At 44.5% G+C, this 24,069-nt stretch overlaps 1 protein-coding gene and 1 long non-coding RNA gene across 14 annotated transcripts in view; one reads left to right on the forward strand and one right to left on the reverse strand.

Annotated features, from left to right (window-relative positions):
* Positions 1-24,069, reverse strand: part of LOC123772554 (homeobox protein, cut) — a 589,385-nt gene that overhangs the window by 250,509 nt on the left and 314,807 nt on the right. For 12 of the 13 annotated variants that reach the window (XM_069325910.1, XM_069325908.1, XM_069325902.1 and 9 more), the window contains one exon: positions 11,081-11,140. The exons of the other annotated variant lie outside the window; for it this stretch is intronic. In XM_069325910.1, coding sequence (XP_069182011.1) covers positions 11,081-11,140 — 60 coding nt within the window. The remainder of the gene's footprint in view (positions 1-11,080; positions 11,141-24,069) is intronic. 13 annotated transcript variants of the gene reach the window in all.
* The window catches only part of LOC138365532 (uncharacterized), a 565,144-nt gene that overhangs the window by 42,020 nt on the left and 499,055 nt on the right, over positions 1-24,069 (forward strand). The gene's annotated exons all lie outside the window — the stretch shown is intronic.

Below are 24,069 nucleotides of genomic sequence, written 5' to 3' on the forward strand. Positions count from 1 at the left end.
GTGGGTGAACCAGGGGCAAGAGTCTGGTGGGTGAACCAGGGGCAAGAGTCTGGTGGGTGAACCAGGGGCAAGCGTCTGGTGGGTGAACCAGGGGCAAGAGTCTGGTGGGTGAACCAGGGGCAAGAGTCTGGTGGGTGAACCAGGGGCAAGAGTCTGGTGGGTGAACCAGGGGCAAGCGTCTGGTGGGTGAACCAGGGGCAAGAGTCTGGTGGGTGAACCAGGGGCAAGAGTCTGGTGGGTGAACCAGGGGCAAGAGTCTGGTGGGTGAACCAGGCTGCTTGGAAGATTCTGTAGTAATATTTTCTGGCCAGGATGTTTATGACGGGACTTGCGTAATCGGATATTTCCTTTTGAGATTGTGAAGCGAAGTGGCATGACTTCATAATCACATTAAAAAAAAACGCGCTCGCATTTTTGGAAAACATTAGTGCATACAATTACCTTCGCTGGCCATTGTTTTTTTTTCTCATATAATTATTTTTTTTAACTCATTTGAATATTCCGCAAAGCATCGCCTGGTTTCTGTAGCGTGGTAATAAGAGCCTGTTTTTCCCAGGTGGGCTTTGGTCCGCTGCCTTGTTTCTCTTGGGGAAAGCAAATGGGCGTAAGAAATAAATAGTCATTTAAATAATAAACTCCGCTTTTACCTACGGCTTCTCGCCAGTGTGATGCCATTAGCTTGTATTATCAGGCAGTACTCTAACACGCTGACAGAGCTGGTGTGGTGGAAATTCGAAATATGGGGTAATTATCAGGAGAGAATACTCAACTAGCACGACTGTTGCTTATAGTACGGGGGAAGAGTACGAGGACATAATAAGAGGTGAGATAAGAGAACACATTGAAGGAACCGGACCACTTGGGTCATGAATGCATATTTGAAGGATGAAAACAATTTTTAGTGCATTCGGGGAAGTGAAAGAAATTTGCGGTAAATGGAAAAATTATTGTAGTGGTTGGCAGAGTACTCTGAGAGGGAAGTAGGTACAGTGGGCAGCAATGAGTGGCAGTGAGTTGTAGTGTAATTGGCGTAGCTGGGCTGGGGTAGCAGATTTGTGGGTTTCGTAGTGACAGTGGGTGGCGCATGGGTGGAAGCAGGTTTGTGGGTTTTGTGATGGCGGTGGGTGGCAACGGCCCTTTGTATGGGAGCGAGGGATAGGTGTCAGCGGGCGGTGAGTGCCAGTGAGCGGTGGGTGGCAGGACGTGACAAGGCAGTCGTCTTGCTCACACATAAAGGGGGTCAGGCCAGTAGAATAACCGAGGGTTAGTGCGGGGCAGTGGCCGGTACTTGCCGACACAGTGCCACTGGCAGCAGGAATGGCAGGGTCCAGCAGGGGCGGAAGGTATTGCAGTAATGGCAAAGGGAAGCTGGGTGACAGAAGAGGCTGAAAACGACAGGAGTCTTGCTGGGAGGTGAGGGTACTAGCTTACGACAGGAATGGTTGAGCATGGGTGTGGAGAGAGCAGCAGGGGCAGGAGAGGTTGCTTGGGTGGGCATGAAGATAGCAGCAGGGGCAGGAGAGGTTGCTTGGGTGGGCATGAAGATAGCAGCAGGAGCAGGAGAGGTTGCTAGGGGTGGGCATGAAGATAGCAGCAGGAGCAGGAGAGGTTGCTAGGGGTGGGCATGAAGACAGCAACATTGACATCGGAGTCGACTAAGTGACAGAAGATGGATGGACATATGAGGATGCTGCGAGCTTGGAAAGATGTCATCCTAGCTGCATCTTGATCCCCATTTTGATGCATTTTGTTGAGGTGATGCAGTAGATGTCTATCTGTACCAACTACGCTGGTAATAGGAGAGTCAGTGTGTGTGTTGGTGGGACCCCTGGATGTTAGGGGTGACAGGATGGTGAAGCAGGGACCACACCTTATCCACCCACCAGCACTAACATTTACACTGTGGACATATAAGGTCATAATTCAATGGTGTCAAGCGGTGACTTCTTCTCAGGCCATAAACACCGTCACATCTCCCTACGTGTGTGTGGTGTGGAAAAAAAAGTGGCCCGGGTTCGATTCCCGGCGCCGGCAGAGACAAATGGACAGAGCTTCATTCACCCTGGTGCCCCCTGTTACCTAGCAGTAAATAGATACCTGGGAGTTAGCTGTTACGGCGTGGATGTGTGCTTCTTTGGTGTGTGTGTGTGTGTGGGGGGGGGGTGGTAGTTAATAGTTAGTAACAGTTGAGAGGCGGACCGAAAGAGTAGAGCTCAACCCCGGCAAACACAACTAGGTGAATACACACACACACACACACACACAAGTAGGACAGGACAGTCATTGCTTTAAACACCCGGCGGCAGAAAAGGCGGGATCCAAGAGCGAAATGCTCGATCCTGCAGGCACAACTAGGTGAGTACACACACCGTACCAAAACAAGCAAGGAGTGTCCAAGAAATATTCAACATTTGGGGAAAACATTAATACTCTTGTGTTAATAATTAAAGTAAATTGTGTTGTAACACAGTTAGCAGAACAGCGCCTTGTGGCTTATAACACTTTGTGTGTGTGTGTGTGTGTGTGTGTGTGTGTGTGTGTGTGTGTGTGTGTGTGTGTGTGTGTGTGTGTGTGTGTGTGTGTGTGTGTGTGTGTGTGTAACAACTCTTCAAACTGAACTATCAACTCCTGCTGATGGCAATATTATATATATTTCCTGCGTAACATGTTTTCATAATTTAAAAAGCACTTTCTTACAAGTTCGTCATCAGATGTCTATCTGGTGTTTATTTTCAGCTTGAGAGTCACGGATAATTGTGGATTCCAAGAAGAAGCATTAGATAATATCCCTTTGGTTATCTCTTCAAGATCGGATTCTCCGTTTTCTGTCTCGACTCGAGGGCGGTCTTCTGTAAATTATTGTTCTGTGTGATTATGCGGTCTGAGTTTGAGCGCATGAGTGCATTTTATGTATGTGCATGTATGTATGTTTCGTTGAAGGTACCTGTGCATATTACACTTAATTCTCCAAACACGCCTGTACGTGTACACACACACACACACAAGCACAACTAGGTGAGTAAATACACACACACACACACACACACACACACACACACACACACACACACACACACACACACACACACACACACACACACACACACACACACCATCATCAGCAGGGAAGGGCCAGCCCCTGAGTGAAGAGAGTGCCGCCATGGCTAACGATTTAGCGGAGCCAGGCACTGGAGACGGGGTCACCAGAGAGCTCCGACACTTGCTCACAGTTACTGCAACCACGCCGACTGACACATGAATTTGATGATGTCTGGGCTGGGCTAGGGGAGGATAGTCATCTCTGGGCTGGGGTGGTGGCATTCTTTGGCATTAGGGAGGTTCGTCCCATAAGCTGGGAGGAGGGGAATTGGCCTGGAGGGGTTCCCCAAGGCTAGAGGAGAGTAGGGATCTATCCTTCCTCTCTCTATAATCTTCATTATCCAAATTTTCTTTCTGTAGCCTTTCATACCGTTCACAATTTTAACGTACACTTGCCTCCTTATTACTCTTCTGTATATCTTAAAATTCTTCTTGTTCTCTCTTACTCCCTCCCTTTGCTTCGTTTTTATCTCTTGCTCTGTAAGTGCCCTCTTCACTCTCTCCATTTCTCCGCCTGTCACCCTATTAACCCACCTGCTTCATATTGCTCCTTCCTCGTTTCTTCCTCTCCACAAATACATCTAAGACAGTGCAAAATGATCTTACTGTGCTTGAACAATGACCCGTTTAGATACTTTCATTTGATGTCTAGATTTGCATCATCGTCTTTTATGTGGGGGTTCGTTGGCGACCATTTGGGTTGGACGAGAGTGGCATATCTCGTTGGTGTCGAATGTGGAAGCACCACCTCCACGAGGCTGGAGTTTACGGGCTCGCCATAGCCCGTGCTACATAGACATTTCATTCTGAGTAGCTAAATCTAAAACAACAACAACAACGAGGCTGGAATATCGCATGGACGTTCCCCAAGACATGTATGTAGTGCTGTAAGCAATTAATTAAAATGGACTGTAAGCAGTTATTTATATCTATGTCTCCAGAGAAAGAAGCGATTGGAGGGGTTTGGAGGGGGGGGGGGGTTTATTGAGATGTGGCATTTGAAATCAAAATAGTGTTTTCCCAACGTCACGTGTTGCACTCCAGGTTCTGGTCAGAGTGACTCTTCTGTATATAACAAATCCAGTTCGTTATTATCCAGATTTCTTCTCTCTCCTCCAATAACCTTCATGCTCTTCTTCCTCTTCTACACATGCTTTGTATTCACTGGTTCACCTCAATTGGTGGCCGAGTGTGTTGAGTGGAGGAGGGGTGGAGTGCCATCCGCTTCCTGATTGGATCCACTCGTCACCAAATCCCTACCAATCACACATTACAGCCGCTCCTCCTCCACCTCTCCAGGTGGGGTTGCCTCAAGAATGCCTGACGGCGGCGGCCCATCGTGTAGCGTGTAACCCACTACGGGCTTTCTCCTCTCCCTCCACCAGCACACAACTCTACCATCATGAACCTAACGATAAGCGAGGACTACTATGCATTCTACTGATACAATACAAGGTGTCTAAAAGGACCATTATACGAGACAATAGTAACAATAAGCGCGTGTCGTTATAGCATCCAAGCCCGCCTGTCACTGGTGAAGTCTTTATAATGCTCTATTTTGGGTTTGTGGCAGATAAGGCATGAATATCGCGGCGCTCTGCTTCCCTGCCCAACTTTGTTCCTTGGCTTAGCGAGGAGCAGACACGCGCGATCAACACACCCATACACTAGCCGACGTTATTATACTATTCACGCAGTTTCCGCGGGGGATACAGGGGGACCGCTTCCCATTATCGTTGAAGCCATAAGGGTAATAATGGAGGCTATGGTAAGACTGCTTTATTATGCAACACACGAGCCGAGCACGACTGATACTCCGTGCAACCTTACTGATCCCGGCCACAAAGAGCCGTACTTGTCACCACCAACTGCGAGACGTGAGCGACAACACACACAAAAGCAGCGTGAGCAGAGGGTATTATTGTGAGTACTTTGTGAGTATGGAGAGTAAGGAGCTAAAAATACTGAACAGTGTACCGGGCGTGTTGAGGGGCTGCACCATCACCGCTCATGCCACCGCCACTATCACCACTGTCACCAGTCACTACCCTACACTGCCGCCACCAGTCACCACCTACACTGCCACCACCAGTCACCACCTACACTGCCACCTTGTGGAGATCGTAGGAGGACCTTGACAAACTCCAGAAGTGGCCAAATAAATGGTGGCTGGACTTCAATCCCTATAAGTGTAAAGTAATGAGGATGGGAAAGGAAGAGAGGAGACCAGAAGGCAGCTACAGGAGGGAAGGATCTGGGAGTGGATATAATTCCGACACTCTCACACCAGAGGCACACAAATAGGATAACATAGATAAGGTAAACAGGGAATGCCTCGTCAGATTGAGAGAAAGCACGACAAGAGGACACAGGTGGAAGCTGGAAACGGAAATTTAGCCGAAGTACCACCGCAATCAACACTTCAACCACCACCACCACCACCACCACAGCCACTACCACATCTGCCACCACCACCTCCGCTCCTCGCGATCACAATAAATGAATGTCATATGACTCACCATTCATGAGTAAGCTGAGGTCATCCCACAATCCTTCTCCTCCTTCCTCCTAACCGTCAGCTCCTCCTCCTGCTCGTCTCACTCCACCACACCAATTACCAATATATTCCTCTCCTTTCTCTCGACTCCAACACATCTCTCTCGCGCCACTATATCGCCCTGTCCATGTCGTTTTATTTACGATCACAGATATAAATATCGCCGCTTATCTCTCAACCATATTTTCTCAAGCTTAAAATTGTCTCTGTCTGACCCGCCCGCCATATGTTTTACACATCATTTTTGGCTTCTCCTTTTTCATTTGTTGCGTTTGTTCATCTTCTTCTTCTTCTTCTGCCTCGTTCTTCCCTAATATTTTTAATGTGGCGAATTATTATTATTAATAGCTAATGTATGCTGATATTCTCGTGTTTGTCATCATCACCATCGTCATTATCACAATCATCACACATCACAATCATCATCCTTACCATCATCATCATTATTATCACCACACTTATCATCTCTGTACTCATCACCATCTCATCTTCTTTCTCCCTCTTACTTTCCTCCCTTTTAGCCCTAATCCCCTTCTCAATTCTCCTCTATTCATCTTTGCTGCCTCTACCTATTCCCTGTCCTCCTCCTCCTCCTCCTCCTCTCACTCCTTTTCCTCTTCCTCCTTGTTCTCGTCCCCCCTTTGGGCCCCCTCCTCCTCCTCCTCCTCCTCCACCTCCAGCCAATCGTCGTCCTCCATGTTTTTGTGTAGCTGACTAAGTGAACCAATTCAGGCAATCTGTCTGACTTGCATCGCCACCTCCAGCACCACCACCACCACACGCCACCACCACAACACCCCGCTTCCCTCACCACTACCACCATCACCATCACCACCACAACACTCCTCTGCCCTCACCATCACCACCACCTTCACCACCACCACCACAACACTACCCTCATCACCATCATAGCACATCACTACCATAATCACCTTCAGAACCACCACAATACGCCTGCATCACCAACTAGACCATTCATCCCCACCACGAGCACTACCACCACCACCACGAGCACTACCACCACCACCACCAGCAGCGCCATCTTGTCTATAACCACCAACAACCACTCCAACACACTCTCCCGTGATGGTGGCTTGACACTGTACCATTAACATGATAGTAGGAGGAAGTTATATTTACCGTGGACACGTGCATTTACAATAACTGCCGATCTTAATTAGTTCACTGTATCACTGTTAAGGGACCGTTCAGTCACTCACCCCTTGTTGTTGGCGCCCTTAAATCGAGGTGCACAGCCGGATGTAAGGTCCATCCGGAGTCTTCAGAGCCTGAGCTGTACATGCACACGCACTCAAACGCACACACATACGCATTAACATACGCCCTCAAACGCACAAACATACGCATACATACACGCACTCCAATGCATACACATATACGTATACACACAGACAAGCACTCAAACGCAAACCACATACTCATACACACACGAACCTTAAACGCGTACGAAGCTAGATGTCAGAATACTGTTAGAGAAGAGATCTTTGATTAAAGACTTGAGCATTACGTAAAACATACAGTTATAAGATTACATAAGGAAATGGTAGACAATTAGAAATGAAAATTAATGAGAGAAACAGGAAAATGGTGGCATGGCTGTGTAGATGGTCAACAAGTGCGCTGCTCTGAAGGTGTAGGAGCCACCTCCAGCCATGTCTAAAGGAGTAAATACGACAGAACGTGGGGCGTCTTGGAGATTGGTTCTCGGGGACAGGAAGCCTGCACTTTGGCTTATCGAGGTGTCCCTAGGCCAACTACTGACCCCTCTCCAGGATGCAACCCACAACAGTTGCCTAATTCCCGAGTAATTTTCTACTGATCAGTGAAGAGTGGCATCAGCTGTGAGGAAACGTGCCCAACCAGCCTAGTCCCACCGCAAGAATCGAACCCGGTACCCTGGGTTATGTGCCAGCGACATAGAAAACTGCGCTACAGAGGGCTCAAAGAGGCAGACATTAAAAGGTAAAACCTCGAATATACAATCCCACTATGGCTCCTTCATCTACTTGAACGCGTAAATAAAATCCCGAGACTTTTCACAACAACAAAACCTACAGGACCACAGCATGTATTGAAATAGAAATTGAAATAAGTTTATTGAGGTAAAATACACACAAAGGGATGAGGTAATCAAGCTATTCTCACCCCGTTCAGTACATCGTGTTAATACATACCTAGACACACATCACAAACAATAAACATATTACCGAACATTCTGAGACAGCATGCATGATACTGAATGAGATGGGCAGTGAAGAGGAAACACAGATGGTACCTGGAAGCTGAGATGAGACAGAGTGGCTTAAGAGGTAATACGAGAGCATTCTCAGGAGAAAGCGCTAAGCCAGTATGACTCTTAAGAGTGCTCGGATGGGATATGACAAAATGAAAGGGAAAGAACAATGGATGGCCTGAGGGACTTCTGATGTGTGTGTGTGTGTGTGTGTGTGTGTGTGTGTGTGTGTGTGTGTGTGTGTGTGTGTGTGTGTCAACGGAGTGAGTTTGGGGAGTAGAGTAGTGAAGGTTAAATGTGCATGTGGATGTGACAAACCATAAGACCATCTGAAGTCATCACACCAGATAATCGATGATGCAAATGACCAGAAGCTGAAGGTTAAAACACACACACACACACACACACACACACACACACACACACACACACACACACACACACACACACACACACACACACACACACACACCCATACCCACACACACACACACACACACACACACACACACACACACACACACACACACACACACACACACACACACACACACACACACACACACACACCCATACCCACACACGGTCCCAGAATTAATAGCTACCAGAGGTAGAGGGCGGGCAGCCTCACTCAGCCCAGCAACACCACGAAACCCCAGCAGGCAAGACTTCGACGAATAGTTCGTCCATGAACTATATACTCTTTAATCCACATGAGTTATAATGCCCTTTAATTTCCCTAACCTCATGCTTGCGTTCCCAACAGATGTGTCTATGTTTCCTTAGTCACAAGATGTACTAGGAAGCTGTACACGAAACGTTGCTTATCGAATTTCCGTTTTCTGAAGTTTATATCATTTCATATCATTATTACCGAAATATATGGCGTTATACACATATCATTATCATCAGAATAATCGTCACTATTAATCACTAGTACTACTAATAAGATTAATACTACCAATAATAATAATAAATAAACAATGGAGACAAAATTTTCTTGATATGTTGGTTCACGTCTCTGTGAATCATCTTTCATGTTTTCCTAGTGCTTCTTCTTCTTCTTTTTAATTTGTTGTATTTATCTTAATGTTCGTCCCCCTCCTCCGCCTCCTCCTCCACCAGAGCCTCGCGCCACCACCCCCTGCTCTCCTGTCCTCCCATAACATGATTTACGTTCTTCATAACTGTCTGCGAAATTTGAATATGCCACAGCTAAGGGAAGTCATACATAACATCCCCCAAGTCACCATTCCTAGGGGGGGGGGAGGGGGAACTCTTTAGTCAGTCCAGGAGGGGGAGGGGGTGGGGGGAGGGGACGGAATGGTGAGGAGAGAGTGAGAGGAGACAGCGTGGTTAGGGATAGAGTGAGAACAGCATGGAAAAGGAAGAGATAGAGGATAGTATAGGGTAAATTGAGAGGACAGCCTGGTTAGGAGGAGAGAGAGAGGTGGGAGATATGGTGAGCAGAGTGAGAGGAGAGAGAGAGAGAGGGGAAGACGATAAGGGAAGGGCACTCTGGTAACCACAAGCACTTTCCCACACACATCTTCCTCTCCTCTTCAGCAACTTGACATTCTGATTTATTCCCCATTCATCACTCTCCTTTACATCTGTTTCCGGAATATGATATTTTTTGCCTGTCTGCTCCAACCATCTTAAATCTGAACCTCTCAAAAAATATATACATACGAAGCGCTTCTGTTTTTCATAATATGGAGCTTAAGTAGCTCCGGTCTAATGTGTCAGTCACGCTGCTCCTCTGAGGCTCTCTACTACAGTAGGCCTAATGGACCTACGGCCGTGGAGACTACTCATTTAGGAAAACTAATTCTAGAGACACTCATGATGTTCTAGAAACACTTGAAGAATCAGTAAATATATCAGTGGGCCAGCCAGAGGCTTAGGGCCCGCGCAGGAATTTCCCTGCAAAAAAAAATAAATAAATAAGTAGGCTTAAATTTCTAGAGGCACTCTTGCTTGTTTAAGAAACATTAATTAGGCCTTGATCTGGCCTAGAGGCACGTATACAGACACAACAACAAGGCCTACACATGCCGTATAGGTAATCAGGCTTGTTTAAGAAGCTACCACTATCCCCAGTTGTCATATATGATCAGGGCTGTCGATATGCGGCCCGGCAAAATTGTATCGAGGCTGGCTGGGTATTACTAAGCCGTCAGAGTACGTCTTGGAGACCCGCGTCCAACTACCCACTTACACAGAGCCAACCACCCCGTTCTCACGCTTATACCAATCCCCAAGCGAAACGCCGCCCTCTCACATATTAACGTACACCCGAACTCTCTTCCCCAAACCCAACCCAACCTCACGCCCACCCGCCTACTCACGCCCATCCCAATCCTCCAAGCCAACCGCCGCCATCACCTCCGGATCGTGGGAAGAGGCCGCCCGCACCCTCTATGCTAATGAACTGTGGCCTCGGGCTTGAAAAAGAACAGTAGTCGGGAAGCGTTGAGGAAGTAGACAGTGTTTTATGGCCACGATGAAGCGACAGGGAGGAGGGGAGGAAACAGGGAGAGGCGAGGGATGCTGGGAGCAGCCATGGATGCTGGGGGCAGCCATGGATGCTGGGAGCAGCCATAGATGCTGGGAGCAGCCATGGATGCTGGGAGCAGCCATGGATGCTGGGAGCAGCCATGGATGCTGGGAGCAGCCATGGATGCTGGGAGCAGCCATGGATGCTGGGAGCAGCCATGGTTGCTGGGGGCAGCCGTGGATGCTGGGAGCAGCCATGGATGCTGGGGGTAGCCGTGGATGTTGGGAGAAAGGGAAAGTTATAGAGACCAAGCTGGATATCAAACGAAAATGAAACAACGAGACAATACGCTAAAATAACAAGAAAAATATAAATTCTACAGGTAAGCATAAAAGAAAAAGAACCCCAAAACAATAAGAGAAGCTCTAACAGTAGCATTAAAATCGTGCAGAGTAATATCTTCAAGAGGAAGGAGCGACCCAGACCAAACTTAAAGGATAACCAGACCAGACCTGGAGGATAACCAGACCACACCTGAGGGAGACCCAGACCACACCTGAGGGAGACCCAGACCACACCTGGGGCAGACCTGAAGAGCCGTATGGTCGTCCCGTGCCCAAACAACCTCATGCCCCTTAACCAAAAACGGAAAACGGAGTTTTGAACTTACTTCTGCGGCTTCCAAAAGTTTCAGAGATGAGGTAGAGCTTGAGGACGAAGCTCCACGTACCTGGAGAACAGACAAGTACTTTAGCAATAAGTGCATAATAATAAGTACATAAGTGCATAAAAATAATAAATAATTGATTCGTCCTTAATTGTATAGATTGCTAAGTACATACTGTAATATGTATATTATAAACATGTATATAAATGCTTATATATGCAACATTATATACTTGTACTTTATAAGTTCATAAGAGTACATAATACTGAGTGCATAGATACATAATAGTTTAAGTAAATAATGGGCACGGAATGATTGAGGGCCGTTGTCAGCTCTCCCTGCAAGTATCGCCACACACACACACACACACACACACACACACACACACACACACACACACACACACACACACACACACACACACACACACACACACCCACCCACACACACACACACACACACACACACACACACACACACACACACACACACACAAGGATGAGCATTATAAAGCTCCAGGTCACACAATTTGTTGTAGTGACAACCTTGTCAGTTTGTTGTTGTTGTTGTTGTTGTTGTTGCCTTCTGTCAATCCAGCGATATGATTTTTGTCCTTTTTTTCTGTCAGTCTGGCGATACGTTTTGAGCTTCCTGTCAATCTAGTGATATTTACTTTATGCTGTCACTCCACAGCATTGTTGTAGCTGTCAGCCACCGACCTCTTGCTCAGTGCATTCTTACAATGATGGCGTTTTATGCTATTGTTATGACTTTGCCTTATGTAAATAATTTACTGTAATTTTGCGCAAAACTAACTCGATTATAAATGTACAAACATTAACAAAAAAAATTGTGATTAATTAATTGAGTGCAATTCTTTATTCGACGAAGATTCAAATTCAGATTATTGCTTTGTGACGTAGGAACATAACAGTACGTATTTAAGTGAACAATACGAATTAACTGCTAAACTATGGTTTCCCAGGCTACTTAGTCTTTCTCAGGCTACATAGAAGGCTTGGCGCCTTCTTTTGATAATTACTTAATTATGTAATGTGAAATTATATAACGTGAAATACAGGAAGAAAATCCTGATGAAACTCAGCTACCTAACCTTAGGGGAGCCAAGTGTAAGTCTCTCTCACTACTGGTGAAGGTGTGGGTGGGGCACGACCGGGTCTCTTGCTATTTATCTAACATTAAGATATGACAAGAGACCTTAAACAGAATTGACACACACTCCTATGAATCATGACAACTGGTTTCGAGGTCACAAGACTTAATATTGCGTGTACAGCTGCTGGATTATAGCCATCTTTGGGGGGTATCCACAATATAATTTTTAGCCCCTCTGATTCGTTATGGTGCTTTATGTAATGCTAGAATATTAGTTACATATATATGTATATATTTATATATATATATATATATATATTCATGTATTTATATATATATATATATATATATATATATATATATATATATATATATATATATATATATATATATATATATATCTCCGGCAATGGGGTAACTACGGACACAGATGCCTCCCATATTAGGATATTAGTCCGGATACAAAAATGTGTTTTATGGTATAGCCGGATATGCACGTTATTATTGTCGCCGGATATTAGAAAGTTAATCTTCGATCATCTCTTTTTTTTGGCAGTTGTGTATACTGCTTCAACACATACAATTGTTGTATAAGAATGCAGGTATAAGTTATGCCCCCTCCACCGTGACGACTCTCTCTGTTACTTGAAGCACTTGGCTAATAACACCAGTATTCACCCTCTACTCAGTCACAATGTTGTCAAGATCTTCCTTATTTATAAAGCTGCTGAGTGTTGACTCATGCTTAATATTAAATTTTTAATGTTAAACACTGATTCGTGGGTGATGTGAGTGAGGAGGTGGCTCGCTCTTTGTTCTCATGTCCCAACTGGACATTTGGGTGCCTTTTTTGTCCAGAGTTAGACTGTGAAATGGTAATACAGAATTATTATATTTAATTTTATTGCTGAAAGTCGCATTTAGTTCATGTGTGTTCATCTCAGATGGTATTGAATCTTCTCTTGCAGTTGAAATTAAAATGTATAAAACCTGTATTAAGTGTGAACTTTAACAAAACCTTGGTTCGTTGTCTACTGGAATTCTTGGCAAATAGAACTGTTTGTCTTGTTTTACTTAATTCTTTAACGAAAGCTTCCACAAACAGTCAGGCAGGACAAATTAATCGTCCACGGACCCATTAAATAAAACGTTAATTTACTTAATAAAGACTTCCTCCGTCACCCCTGCGCAAGGGAGTACAACAGTCCAAACACGCACAAAACGGCCAAATATTGACCATAACAACAACATTCCCACATTGTTAGCGGCGAAATCAACCCAAAATTCAAAAGAACAGAAACTTCCTAGTCACACGGTGTCCAAGTATGTAAATGAGGGAGAGGATTTTTTTCTCTTTAGCCCGGCCCGGATCAGGTGACACTGGGGTGCTGTCAAAATGTTATATAATGCCGCAGTGCCATATGCAAATTACTGCCAGATGCCAGGTACCACTAGAGACTGCAGCTGACTGATGCTACCAATTAATAAGGGAATTTAGAATTTTTGTAACAATCTGTCCATAAGTGTTAAAAAAAAACAGACTTAAAATCGAGTGTGTAAGACTGACTTTGTGTTGACTTGAGGGGGAATATTTTCTAGCGCATATTTCCCGGTGACTTTACCGAGCAAGACTCGGATAATTAATGGGTAACAGAGACTCGGTAACCAGAGAGTAAAAACCGCGTGGTAATGACTGTCATATGCAGGGAACAAAAGCTTTCTTCAAATGAATCTCTCGTGTCTGCCTACATTTTCTGGCGGGGAGCAGTGGCATGGCTCAACCCTGGTGGTGGTAGTTGTTATTGTGTGGTTGTTATTGTGTGGTGGTTGTTGTTGTGTGGTGGTTGTTGTTGTGTGGTTGTTGATGTTGTGTGGTTGTTGTTGTTGTGTGGTTGTTGTTGTTGTGTGGTGGTTGTTGTTGTGTGGTTGTTGATGTTGTGTGGTTGTTGTTGTTGTGTGGTTGTTATTGTGTGGTGGTTGTTGTTGTGTGGTTGTTGTTGTTGTGTGGTGGTTGTTGTTGTGTGGTTGTTGTTGTTGTGTGGTTGTTATTGTGTGGTGGTTGTTGTTGTGTGGTTGTTGTTGTTGTGTGGTTGTTGTTGTTGTGTGGTTGTTGATGTTGTGTGGTTGTTGTTGTTGTGTGGTGGTTGATGTTGTGTGGTTGTTGTTGTTGTGTGGTTGTTGTTGTTGTGTGGTTGTTGTTGTTGTGTGGTTGTTGTTATTGTGCGGTTGTTGTTGTGTGGTTGTTGGTTATTTTTCGGTTGCAGTGCGCCAGCGAGTCGCTGAAATCCACACCAATAGAACAAAATATTCCGAGGGAAAATCGATGTTATTAAAATGAACACAACGTGCATCACAGTGTATTCGACACCATTGATTCATTTTTACAACCAATTATTAGCGTTCGTTGCCGGGAGGGTTGTGCCATGTGACACCCATTGCTTTATACAGCCGAGGGTGCCAGATAGTGCCAATTACTTTATACTGTAGAGGGTGCCAAGTGGCGCAACTTGGCACCCTTGTTTAATAGAGCACCTCCAGCACCTGATGAGACCCATAACTAATTTATATTAACGATAATATAGCATAGTATTAATGGATATACCTTCAACAAATATACAAAAATAGTATATATATATATATATATATATATATATATATATATATATATATATATATATATATATATATATATATATATTTACATAACACCATACACACGAGTACACAATAATCTATACACATTTGGCTTATTATTAGGACCAAATTTATAGTAATGAACATCAGTGCAACAACACCGACAATAATTGTCTGTATCAGGGTAAAAAATATGTGTAATGTCTCTCTCTCTCTCTCTCTCTCTCTCTCTCTCTCTCTCTCTCTCTCTCTCTCTCTCTCTCTCTCTCTCTCTCTCTCTCTCTCTGCCTATTTACAATGTCCCTCTTTCCTGTTCATCTCTCTTCTTCCTTTTTTTATTTTCCTCTCTTCCCCTCTGCCTTCCCCCCATCCCTTCCCTCCCCTTTGCCTTCTCCCTTCCTTCCTACCTCTCCCCTCTGCTTTCTTTCTCCCTTCCTCTCTCCCCTTCATCGGGACCTGTTTATGCACCGCCACACTATGCACACATCTCTTTCCCTCACAACAATCTCTTTCCCTCACAACAATCTCTTTCCCTCACAACAATGCACACAACGTCTACCCTCACTAACTGAACTATATTCCTCCTCCTGCTCTCACAGCGTTATGTATATGCTCTCATTCACAGCACTCTGGACACGCTCTCACACTCATTCACAGCACTGGACACGCTCTCACACTCATTCACAGCACTATATACTCTCTGGCTCTATCACAGCACTATATACACTCTGGCTCTATCACAGCACTATACACACTCTGGCTCTATCACAGCACTATATACACTCTGGCTCTATCACAGCACTATATACACTCTGGCTCTATCACAGCACTATATACACTGGCTCTATCACAGCACTATATACACTCTGGCTCTATCACAGCACTATATACACTCTGGCTCTATCACAGCACTATATACACTCTGGCTCTATCACAGCACTATATACACTCTGGCTCTATCACAGCACTATATACACTCTGGCTCTATCACAGCACTATATACACTCTGGCTCTATCACAGCACTATATAAACTCTGGCTCTATCACAGCACCATATACACTCTTGCTCTATCACAGCACCATCTATACTCTGGCTCTATCACTGCACTATATACTCTATATGCTGTGCCTTTCTACCGGCTCTGTTAACTTTCCCAGGTCTCTTTCTCCTTTTGTTCCCTTTCCACAACACCATTCCTTCTATCTATCCCTCCCTTTTTCCTTCCCCCTTTCCCTTCCTTGTGTTTCCACCCTCACCCATCCTCGACTCTCAACCCATTCCGTTAGAACTGCCTCTCCGTAAGAAAAACAACTGTTTTGTCTAACGAGAAACGTACAATCTCCAACAATCTAACCTGTCAACGCATTAGTGCAGTATTTGTCCTTATACGTCGAATTTATAGAAAATGGGAGACCGGTTTAGAAGACGTCACTGTGGGGTCAAGAGGGTACTCGAACCCCCTGTGATCAGGGTTAGGAGCTGTGAGGCAAATTGAAGGAAACATGACAGGAGTTGGAGATCTCTGACTGACAGCTTGTCCAGTGAGGTATTTTTTTTGTATTATTTGTTGCCAGATAACCCTCCAGGCCCTTCAATTTCCTCATAGTGTCTCTCTCATTCTCAGTTCCTTCTAGCCCCGTCCTAGCTGTTCCCAAACCTATTCTAGTCCCCCTCGGCCTCCCTGCGGCTTCTATCCTCTTTCTCCTCGATTTTTTTTCAGTCGCTTCCAGCTCGTCCAGACTCTTCTACTTTCTGTAGCTCCTCTAAGCGCATGTAGCTTCATAGCCCCCCTTTACCCAGGGGGTTCCTAGCCCCCCTTTACCCAGGGGTTCCTAGCCCCTTAGCCCCATACCTCTCCGGATAGCACCTGGGTACAAGCAACGTGATACATTCTCAAATATGTTTGGCTGTGTCGCGAACGAGAAAACAAGAGGTTGACAGGTTATGTATTATATGGTGTTGGACGCAGTTGTTGCAGTGCTTGGGTTGATGGTGGTGTTTTGTGAGGTTTTGACGTGTGTTGTTGGTGTTTTTGTGTTTGGTGGTGGTGTTCTTGTTGTGTTTTGCTTTTGTTGGTTGTGGGGGATATCGTTTACGGTGGTGGTGGTGTTGAGGTCAACCCGTTCTCGCACTTTCTTACAGTCAATATTGACTTACTAAATACGTGCATATGTGACATACTAAACATACTAGTTTACCTTGAAAAGCTTCATAGAAAACACCGACCTTACCTAACCTTCTTAGTATGTTAAGATAAGCATCTTATTGATTCGTAATTACAATTATTACTTAACCTATACCTATAATAGGTTAAGTAATAATTGTAATTACGAAGCAATAAGATGCTTATCTTAACATACTAAGAAGGTTAGGTAAGGTCGGTGTTTTCTATGAAGCTTTTCAAGGTAAACTAGTATGTTTAGTATGTCACATATGCACGTATTTAATAAGTCAATATTGACTATACGAAAATGCGAGAACGGGTTGGTTGAGGTATTGGTGGTGGTGTTGGTGGTGGTGTTGACATTGTTAGTGGTGATGGCGTCTACAGCATGGAATAATGTACGCGCGCGTGCGTAGGTATACATAATAACTAACCGCGCCGCATGCATCATATTTGGCGGCTAGGGATGAAAGTAAATCAATTCAATTCTGCTGTGAAATGTAAAAACATGGACCATGTACGCTCTCAATAAAAATCGGCTCCCGAAGGCTAGTTACACTGTTGTTGGTTGGTACACTTTGGTCCGCTAAAACCATGCTGAAGCATACACTTAATTGTCCTGCTGTGAGAACAGGCGGAGTGACAAGTAAAACCAATTAATGTTGGCACCCGCTCCTTGATGAACAAATAACCTGTAAACAATATGTAATTTTTAATTACGAAATGCTAGTAATATATTCCCATTTAATACCCCTCAAGAAATATACTCGTATTTATGGGAATGTTTTACCAGTTGTGGTAAAATCTTGTACAGTAATTTTCATATGGCAGTGTTGTCTTTGTTTGTTATTGCTTCCTTAACCATAACGAACTCGCAAACGAGAACTGAGACCCAGTTTTTAGAGGGTACTCCAGCTCTATGAGAGCTTTCAAGAAAGAAAGATAATGTTAGAGTGGAAATTGATCGTTAAGGTAATCCAACTCCACAGGAGAGAGGATCCCACCCGCCCAGGCTCCATGTGTGTGTGTGTGTGTTGTCACACCGTGTTCTACTTACGGGTTTGAGCTTCATCTCTTGGGTCCAGCTTCTCCACATTCAGCATTAAATCGACTCATGTACCGGTTCGCAAGTCACTTGTACTGGGTACAAGTGACAGGATGAACAACCCAGTGGGTGTTCTTCTTATTTGGGGTGTTGTACATGCTCCTATGGCGGTATGTAAACTCACAGGATTAGTCACCCTGCCCAGTAAACTCATCCTTTGGGTCAAAATTAAAAAAAAAATAAGTTTGCAAGAAATTGTGAACTGTCAGATATACACTTTGAGTAGTGTATGGGGGTCTACCTCCAGTACTTACACTTCTCAATTGACATCATGACACTATCAAAAATTATTTATAAAAACTACGTTACTCGATTATTTACTTTCCACCCGTGTTTCTTGTTCGTTTACCACTCCTTGTAACACTGTGTGTGGGTGTGTATTTATGTATGTATGTATATGTGTGCACCCGCGTGCGTGCGTACGTGTGCGTGAGTTTAAGCACAGAGCCACAAAAACCGTCATGTGTGTTTTACTTTGTGCGCGTGTGCACATACGTGTGTGTACAAACTTGCTTGTGTGTACACGTGCTTATATTGATCCAGTGAATCAATGTGTTTACGTGTAAGCATTAACTATGAATATATGTGCTGAGAGTTGAAACACATGTACGTACAGCTAGTCAGAGCATGCATGTGTGTACTGCTATTAAAAGCACACACACACACACACACACACACACACACACACACACACACACACACACACACACACACACACACACACACACACACACCCACACACACACGTACACACACACACATACACACATGATGTGGTGGAGGCTGACTCCATACACAGTTTTAAATGTAGATACGATAGAGCCCAGTAGGCTCAGGAATCTGTACACCAGTTGATTGACAGTTGAGAGGCGGGACCAAAAAGCCAAAGCTCAACCCCCGCAAGCACAAATAGGTGAGCACAAATAGGTGAGTACACACACACACACACACACACACACACACACACACACACACACACACACACACACACACACACACACACACACGCGCGCGCGCGCGCACGCATACATGTACGCTGAGTCACATTCAGAGTGAGTAACATTCATTTCAAGCAAAAAAAAAAAGAAAACACGCGAGTGCATTTGATTAAAATATTTTGAACATTACCATCGAGAAGTTCAAGAATCGAACGAAAATAAACATGAAAGAATAAGCGAACAATGACCAGAGATCCTGAAGGATAATATATGCGACGACTGCAATAAATTTTAAAACGAACCCAAAGAAGAAAGGGGTTAATTGCGTGGTTCTTTTAAGCTATTGTGCGTTGTGGATCGTCCTGTTTATTTTTTGTGGCCACAGTCTCCGAACTTGGCCTTCCATACTCACCCCTTCTGTTCCATATTCACTCCTTCTGTTCCATATTCACTCCTTCTGTTCCATATTCACTCCTTCTGTTCCATACTCACCCCTTCTGTTCCATATTCACTCCTTCTGTTCCATATTCACTCCTTCTGTTCCATATTCACTCCTTCTGTTCCATATTCACTCCTTCTGTTCCATATTCACTCATTTTGTTCCATATCCCATACTCACTCCTTGGATTCCATGTTTAACCGAGGTGTTCCATACTCATCCTTCTCGTGTTCAATATTCATCCTTTCGGTACCATACTCATTGCGTTCCATGCTCACTCCTTGTGTCCCCATATTCACCCCTGGGGTCCCATACTCACCCCTTGGCGCCTATACTCACCCCTTGTGGTCCACATTTACCCCTTGGCGCCCATTCTCATCCTTTGTGTCCCATACTCCTGCCTCCCCAACATCCACAAAGCCTTACTCCACCCATCCACACAAGTATCCTAAATACCACCTCCCTTATCCACCTCTGGATAAAAAAAAAATAGTCTCCATAGATGACAAAACCAAACACATTTCCATCCCGCGTCGAGCTCTTCAGATTATAGCGCGGGATCCTTTTCAGCCGCGTCTGAATGCGATCTGAATCCATCCCTTTTGGCCCGGATCAAAAGTCACTTATAATGAATGATCTATGGCGTGAAAGGGTTGGAACAGGCGCGGTGGCTGCCGTTGGTGGCAGGGAGAAGGGAAAAGAAGGAGGATTAGTTAAAGGGAGGGGGAGGGGGATGGGGGAGAGATGATGGGTAATAGGAAGATAGGAAAGGCAAGAGGAAAGATAAAAAGAACAGAAGTGGGGCAAGAGAGAGACAGTCAGACAAACAGAGAGCAATAGCAGCACTGTTAGGTATATATATACATATATATATATATATATATATATATATATATATATATATATATATATATATATATATATATATATATATATATATATATATATATATATAGGTGGTGTCTACAGCCTAAATAATCCAGCGTCTGCACCCTACACAATCGAGGGTTGCAAGCCAAACAGCTTTGCGTCTCCCCCTAAATAATCTGCCGTCTACTGTGATCAGATCCAACCGGAATGTTCATCTTTCCACCGTGTGTGTCTGGTAATTGTCACGGGGGGACGGAGCCGCAGCCTGACACCGACAGCTGGGAAGGTGGGAGGGACGGAGTCAGAGAGGGACAGGGATAGTGAGGAAAGAAGCGGGAGGAATAGGGGGGGGGGGAGAACGGAAAAGAAGGATGAAGAGTGGGGTAAGAAATGAATTAAGGTGGAATGTGGAATGGAAGAGGATGTTTTTATTGTTATAGATTCAGCTACTCGGAACAAGTTCCAAGTAGCACGGGCTATGGTGAGCCCGTAGTGGACTTACCTGGCACAGGAGCGGTGCGAGGGCTATATGAGGAAGAGGATTCATGTTGATGTTACATAGGTTATGTGAGTAAGGAGAAATGGGAGGTATGAGAGAGAGAGAGAGAGAGAGAGAGGTGAGTGAGAGATAGTAGTGGTGAGACAGGAGAGTGTAGTAATAAATGACGCTACTACCAAAAATAAGAACAAAAATAATTACGAAGCGGATAAAAAAAAAATGGACGGCAAAGGAGAAAATTAGATTGAAGCTAAAACAAGAGAAAGCAAGAGCAGGCATGGATAGACATGGACGAGGACATGCAAGAGACTGTGGGTGGTAGCCAGATAGCACAAGAGGCGTCATGGGTAAAGGCTACTTGAGTCAGACAGGGTATGGGTCGCCCTCGGCCTGACATGAAGGACTGCTGCCTTGTGTATAGGTGCTTCGCTAATTTTACCTTTGGGGATTGGAAAGCTAGCTTCTTGGACCCAGCTTCTTAGTCATCAGGTACACGAGTACTCCCCTAGTTGTGCTTGTGAGGCCCGAGTCTCTCATTTATGCTCCCACCTCTCAACTGTCAGTCATTTGATGTACAGGTTCCTGAGCCTATTGCGCTCTGTTATATCTATAATCAAAACAGTGCATGTTTTTGTGTTTGTTAAAGAATAGGCGACATTGTTGCTTGAAGAGTAATATGTTCAGTTGCTCTCTCTCTCTCTCTCTCTCTCTCTCTCTCTCTCTCTCTCTCTCTCTCTCTCTCTCTCTCTCTCTCTCTCTCTCTCTCTCTCTCTCTCTCTCTCTGTCTCTCTCTCTCTCTCTCTCTCTCTCTCTCTCTCTCTCTCTCTCTCTCTCTCTCTCTCTCTCTCTCTCTCTCTCTCTCTCTCTCTCTCTCTCTCCTCGCTCCATCTCTTTTTTTTAGCTCCCCGGACTCTCCTTTCATCAGGGGGGTGTAAAGATTAATTATGACCTCCGCAGGGAAGTGAAAGCATTGATGTGAGTTTTAATTGCAAAAGTTGAACCATCGGCATGTATGAAACTGTGTTATCGAAGGTGCTGGGTGGGCGTAAGGGCCGTTAAGAAGCTGTTTGCCCCCTGCTATACAATAGCAGGGAGGAGAGGGGGGGGGAGGCACTTATGGAGGGGGCGAGTCTTTTATTGAGAGGGGGTTGATGCTCCTGTGAGCAGAGGTGGTGCTGTTATGGGATGGGAGATCTTATGAGAGATGCTCTTATGGGGTTGGCGGAGGGGGTGATTCTCTTATGAATAGTGAGGCTCTTATGGAGGGGGTGATGCTCTTATGAGAGATGTGAGTTTTGAGAGGGTGGATCTCTTATGGAATGGGTTAGGTTCTTCTGAGTAGAGGTGATGCTGTTATGGAAAGGGTGATTATCTTATAAAAACAAGAGGACGCTTTTACGGGTGGGATGGGACACTCATGGAACGGGGATGGAAGTCTTGATGGAGAAGGATCAGACACGATGATTGGAGAAGTTCGAAAGCTCTTATTTAAGTGAAGGTAATGATCGTATGGAGGACCAAGAGAGAGTTTGGATTGGCTGGTTTTTGATAAGAGGTTGTTATGGAGAAGAAATACGCTTTTATGGAGGAAAAAGAGGTTTTTATGGAAGAGGAAGATGAAGTTATGAAAGGGGGAAAGACACGTCCAAGAGAGGGAATATTTGCTTTTAATAGAGAAGGAGAAGTGAGAGGGGAGAGGGGAGAGGTATAAAGGGGGAGAATGTTTAACATTTTTTATAGAGAGGGGCGAGAAATATTTTGAGAGTAGTTGAAGGGGGGAATATTAATAGGTAGAGTGATATAATTTTCAAGGAAGTTATAAAGAATGGTGGTTTTGTCAACGGCAGAAACAATAGTGAAGTTTTTCTGTGTAAGAGAAAAAGGGCTGTGGACTCTTTTTGAGAGGTACGAGGAAGGTTAATTGATGGAAAATGACGGGAGTTTAAGAATTAGTTTGGTAACTGTGAAGGAGTAAGAAAAAGGGGAAAATGATTTTGGTGAGGGGGGGAAACGAAGAACCTGCCAATGCTAAGAGGATTGAAAAATGTTCTCCAGAGGGCGGTGTTCTCCAGTTTCTCTTCTTCATCCTCATAGAACACGATAAATCACATCTCTTCATCCTCCGTGAAATTTGCCTCTGCTTATGAAGTATTAATCTGCTTGAAGGAACATATAGTTCACGCCTCCATGACTGTCTTGCAGGTGGGGGGGGGGGGGGAACTTGTTGATTTAAGCTATCCGTAATCAGTTGAAATTAGAGTTGCGAGCACCAACAGCTTCGTTGATCAATGACTCGGGGTGGCAGAGAGTCGTAGAAGCTGGGTTAATTGATGGAAAATGACGGGTTTAATAACTAGTTTGGTAATTGTGGAGTAAGAAAAGGGAGGACAAGAAGAAATAGAGAGTTGAGGAAGAAGATTCAGATTCTTTATTTAGGTAAAGGAACATCCATTGAGTTACATACATAATGATGGATTTAAAGATAGAGACAGTACATACAATAGAGAGACTGAGAAGTAGAGAGTAGAGAAGTAGAGAGACTTGGAAGTACGGTGCCCTCCCTACACCAATGAAAATAAACCAACTAACAAGATCTCCACCCCTTGGACTCCCCAGCTCCTGCCCTTCTTAACCCTTTGCCACCACCGGAGACCTGATACCCTTCTGTCCTTCTGGGATTGACTCCGTCCACTTTATTTCTCTATTTTGTGTGGGAGTGTGTGTGTGTGTGTGTGTGTGTGTGTGTGTGTGTGTGTGTGTGTGTGTGTGTGTGTGTGTGTGTGTGTGTGTGTGTGTGTGTGTTTCCTTCTCGCCATACATGCTGGCCGAGCCACCATCTGCTCTCTGGTCTTGGATTTCAAGGGATTTTATATTTTTCATTGGATTTGTTGGCGGGCTTGTGTAGGGTGTCGAGGATTTGAAGATCTCCTGGGTAAGATCACGTTAAGGTCTGTGGCTTGATGGTCGGTATTCATGTGGTCGTGGTATTCGATGATCACCCTAGACGACGGCCTTTTTATGACATTATCTCATGGCCACTCTTTTATGTGGTAAAATAATAAAAATAAAACGGTTCCTCAATAAGCAGAACTTGACTTAAGGAGTATCAGGAATATTTACTTGACAAAAAACACATATATTACTCAATTTTCTGTGTGTAATTTCCCCTGCAGCTGTTTTATATGTTTAAAAAATGGTCTAAATGGGATAACTTTGGTGTGGAAGG

This window comes from Procambarus clarkii, chromosome 17 (genome assembly GCF_040958095.1).
Source record: "Procambarus clarkii isolate CNS0578487 chromosome 17, FALCON_Pclarkii_2.0, whole genome shotgun sequence".
Lineage (NCBI taxonomy): Eukaryota > Metazoa > Arthropoda > Malacostraca > Decapoda > Cambaridae > Procambarus > Procambarus clarkii.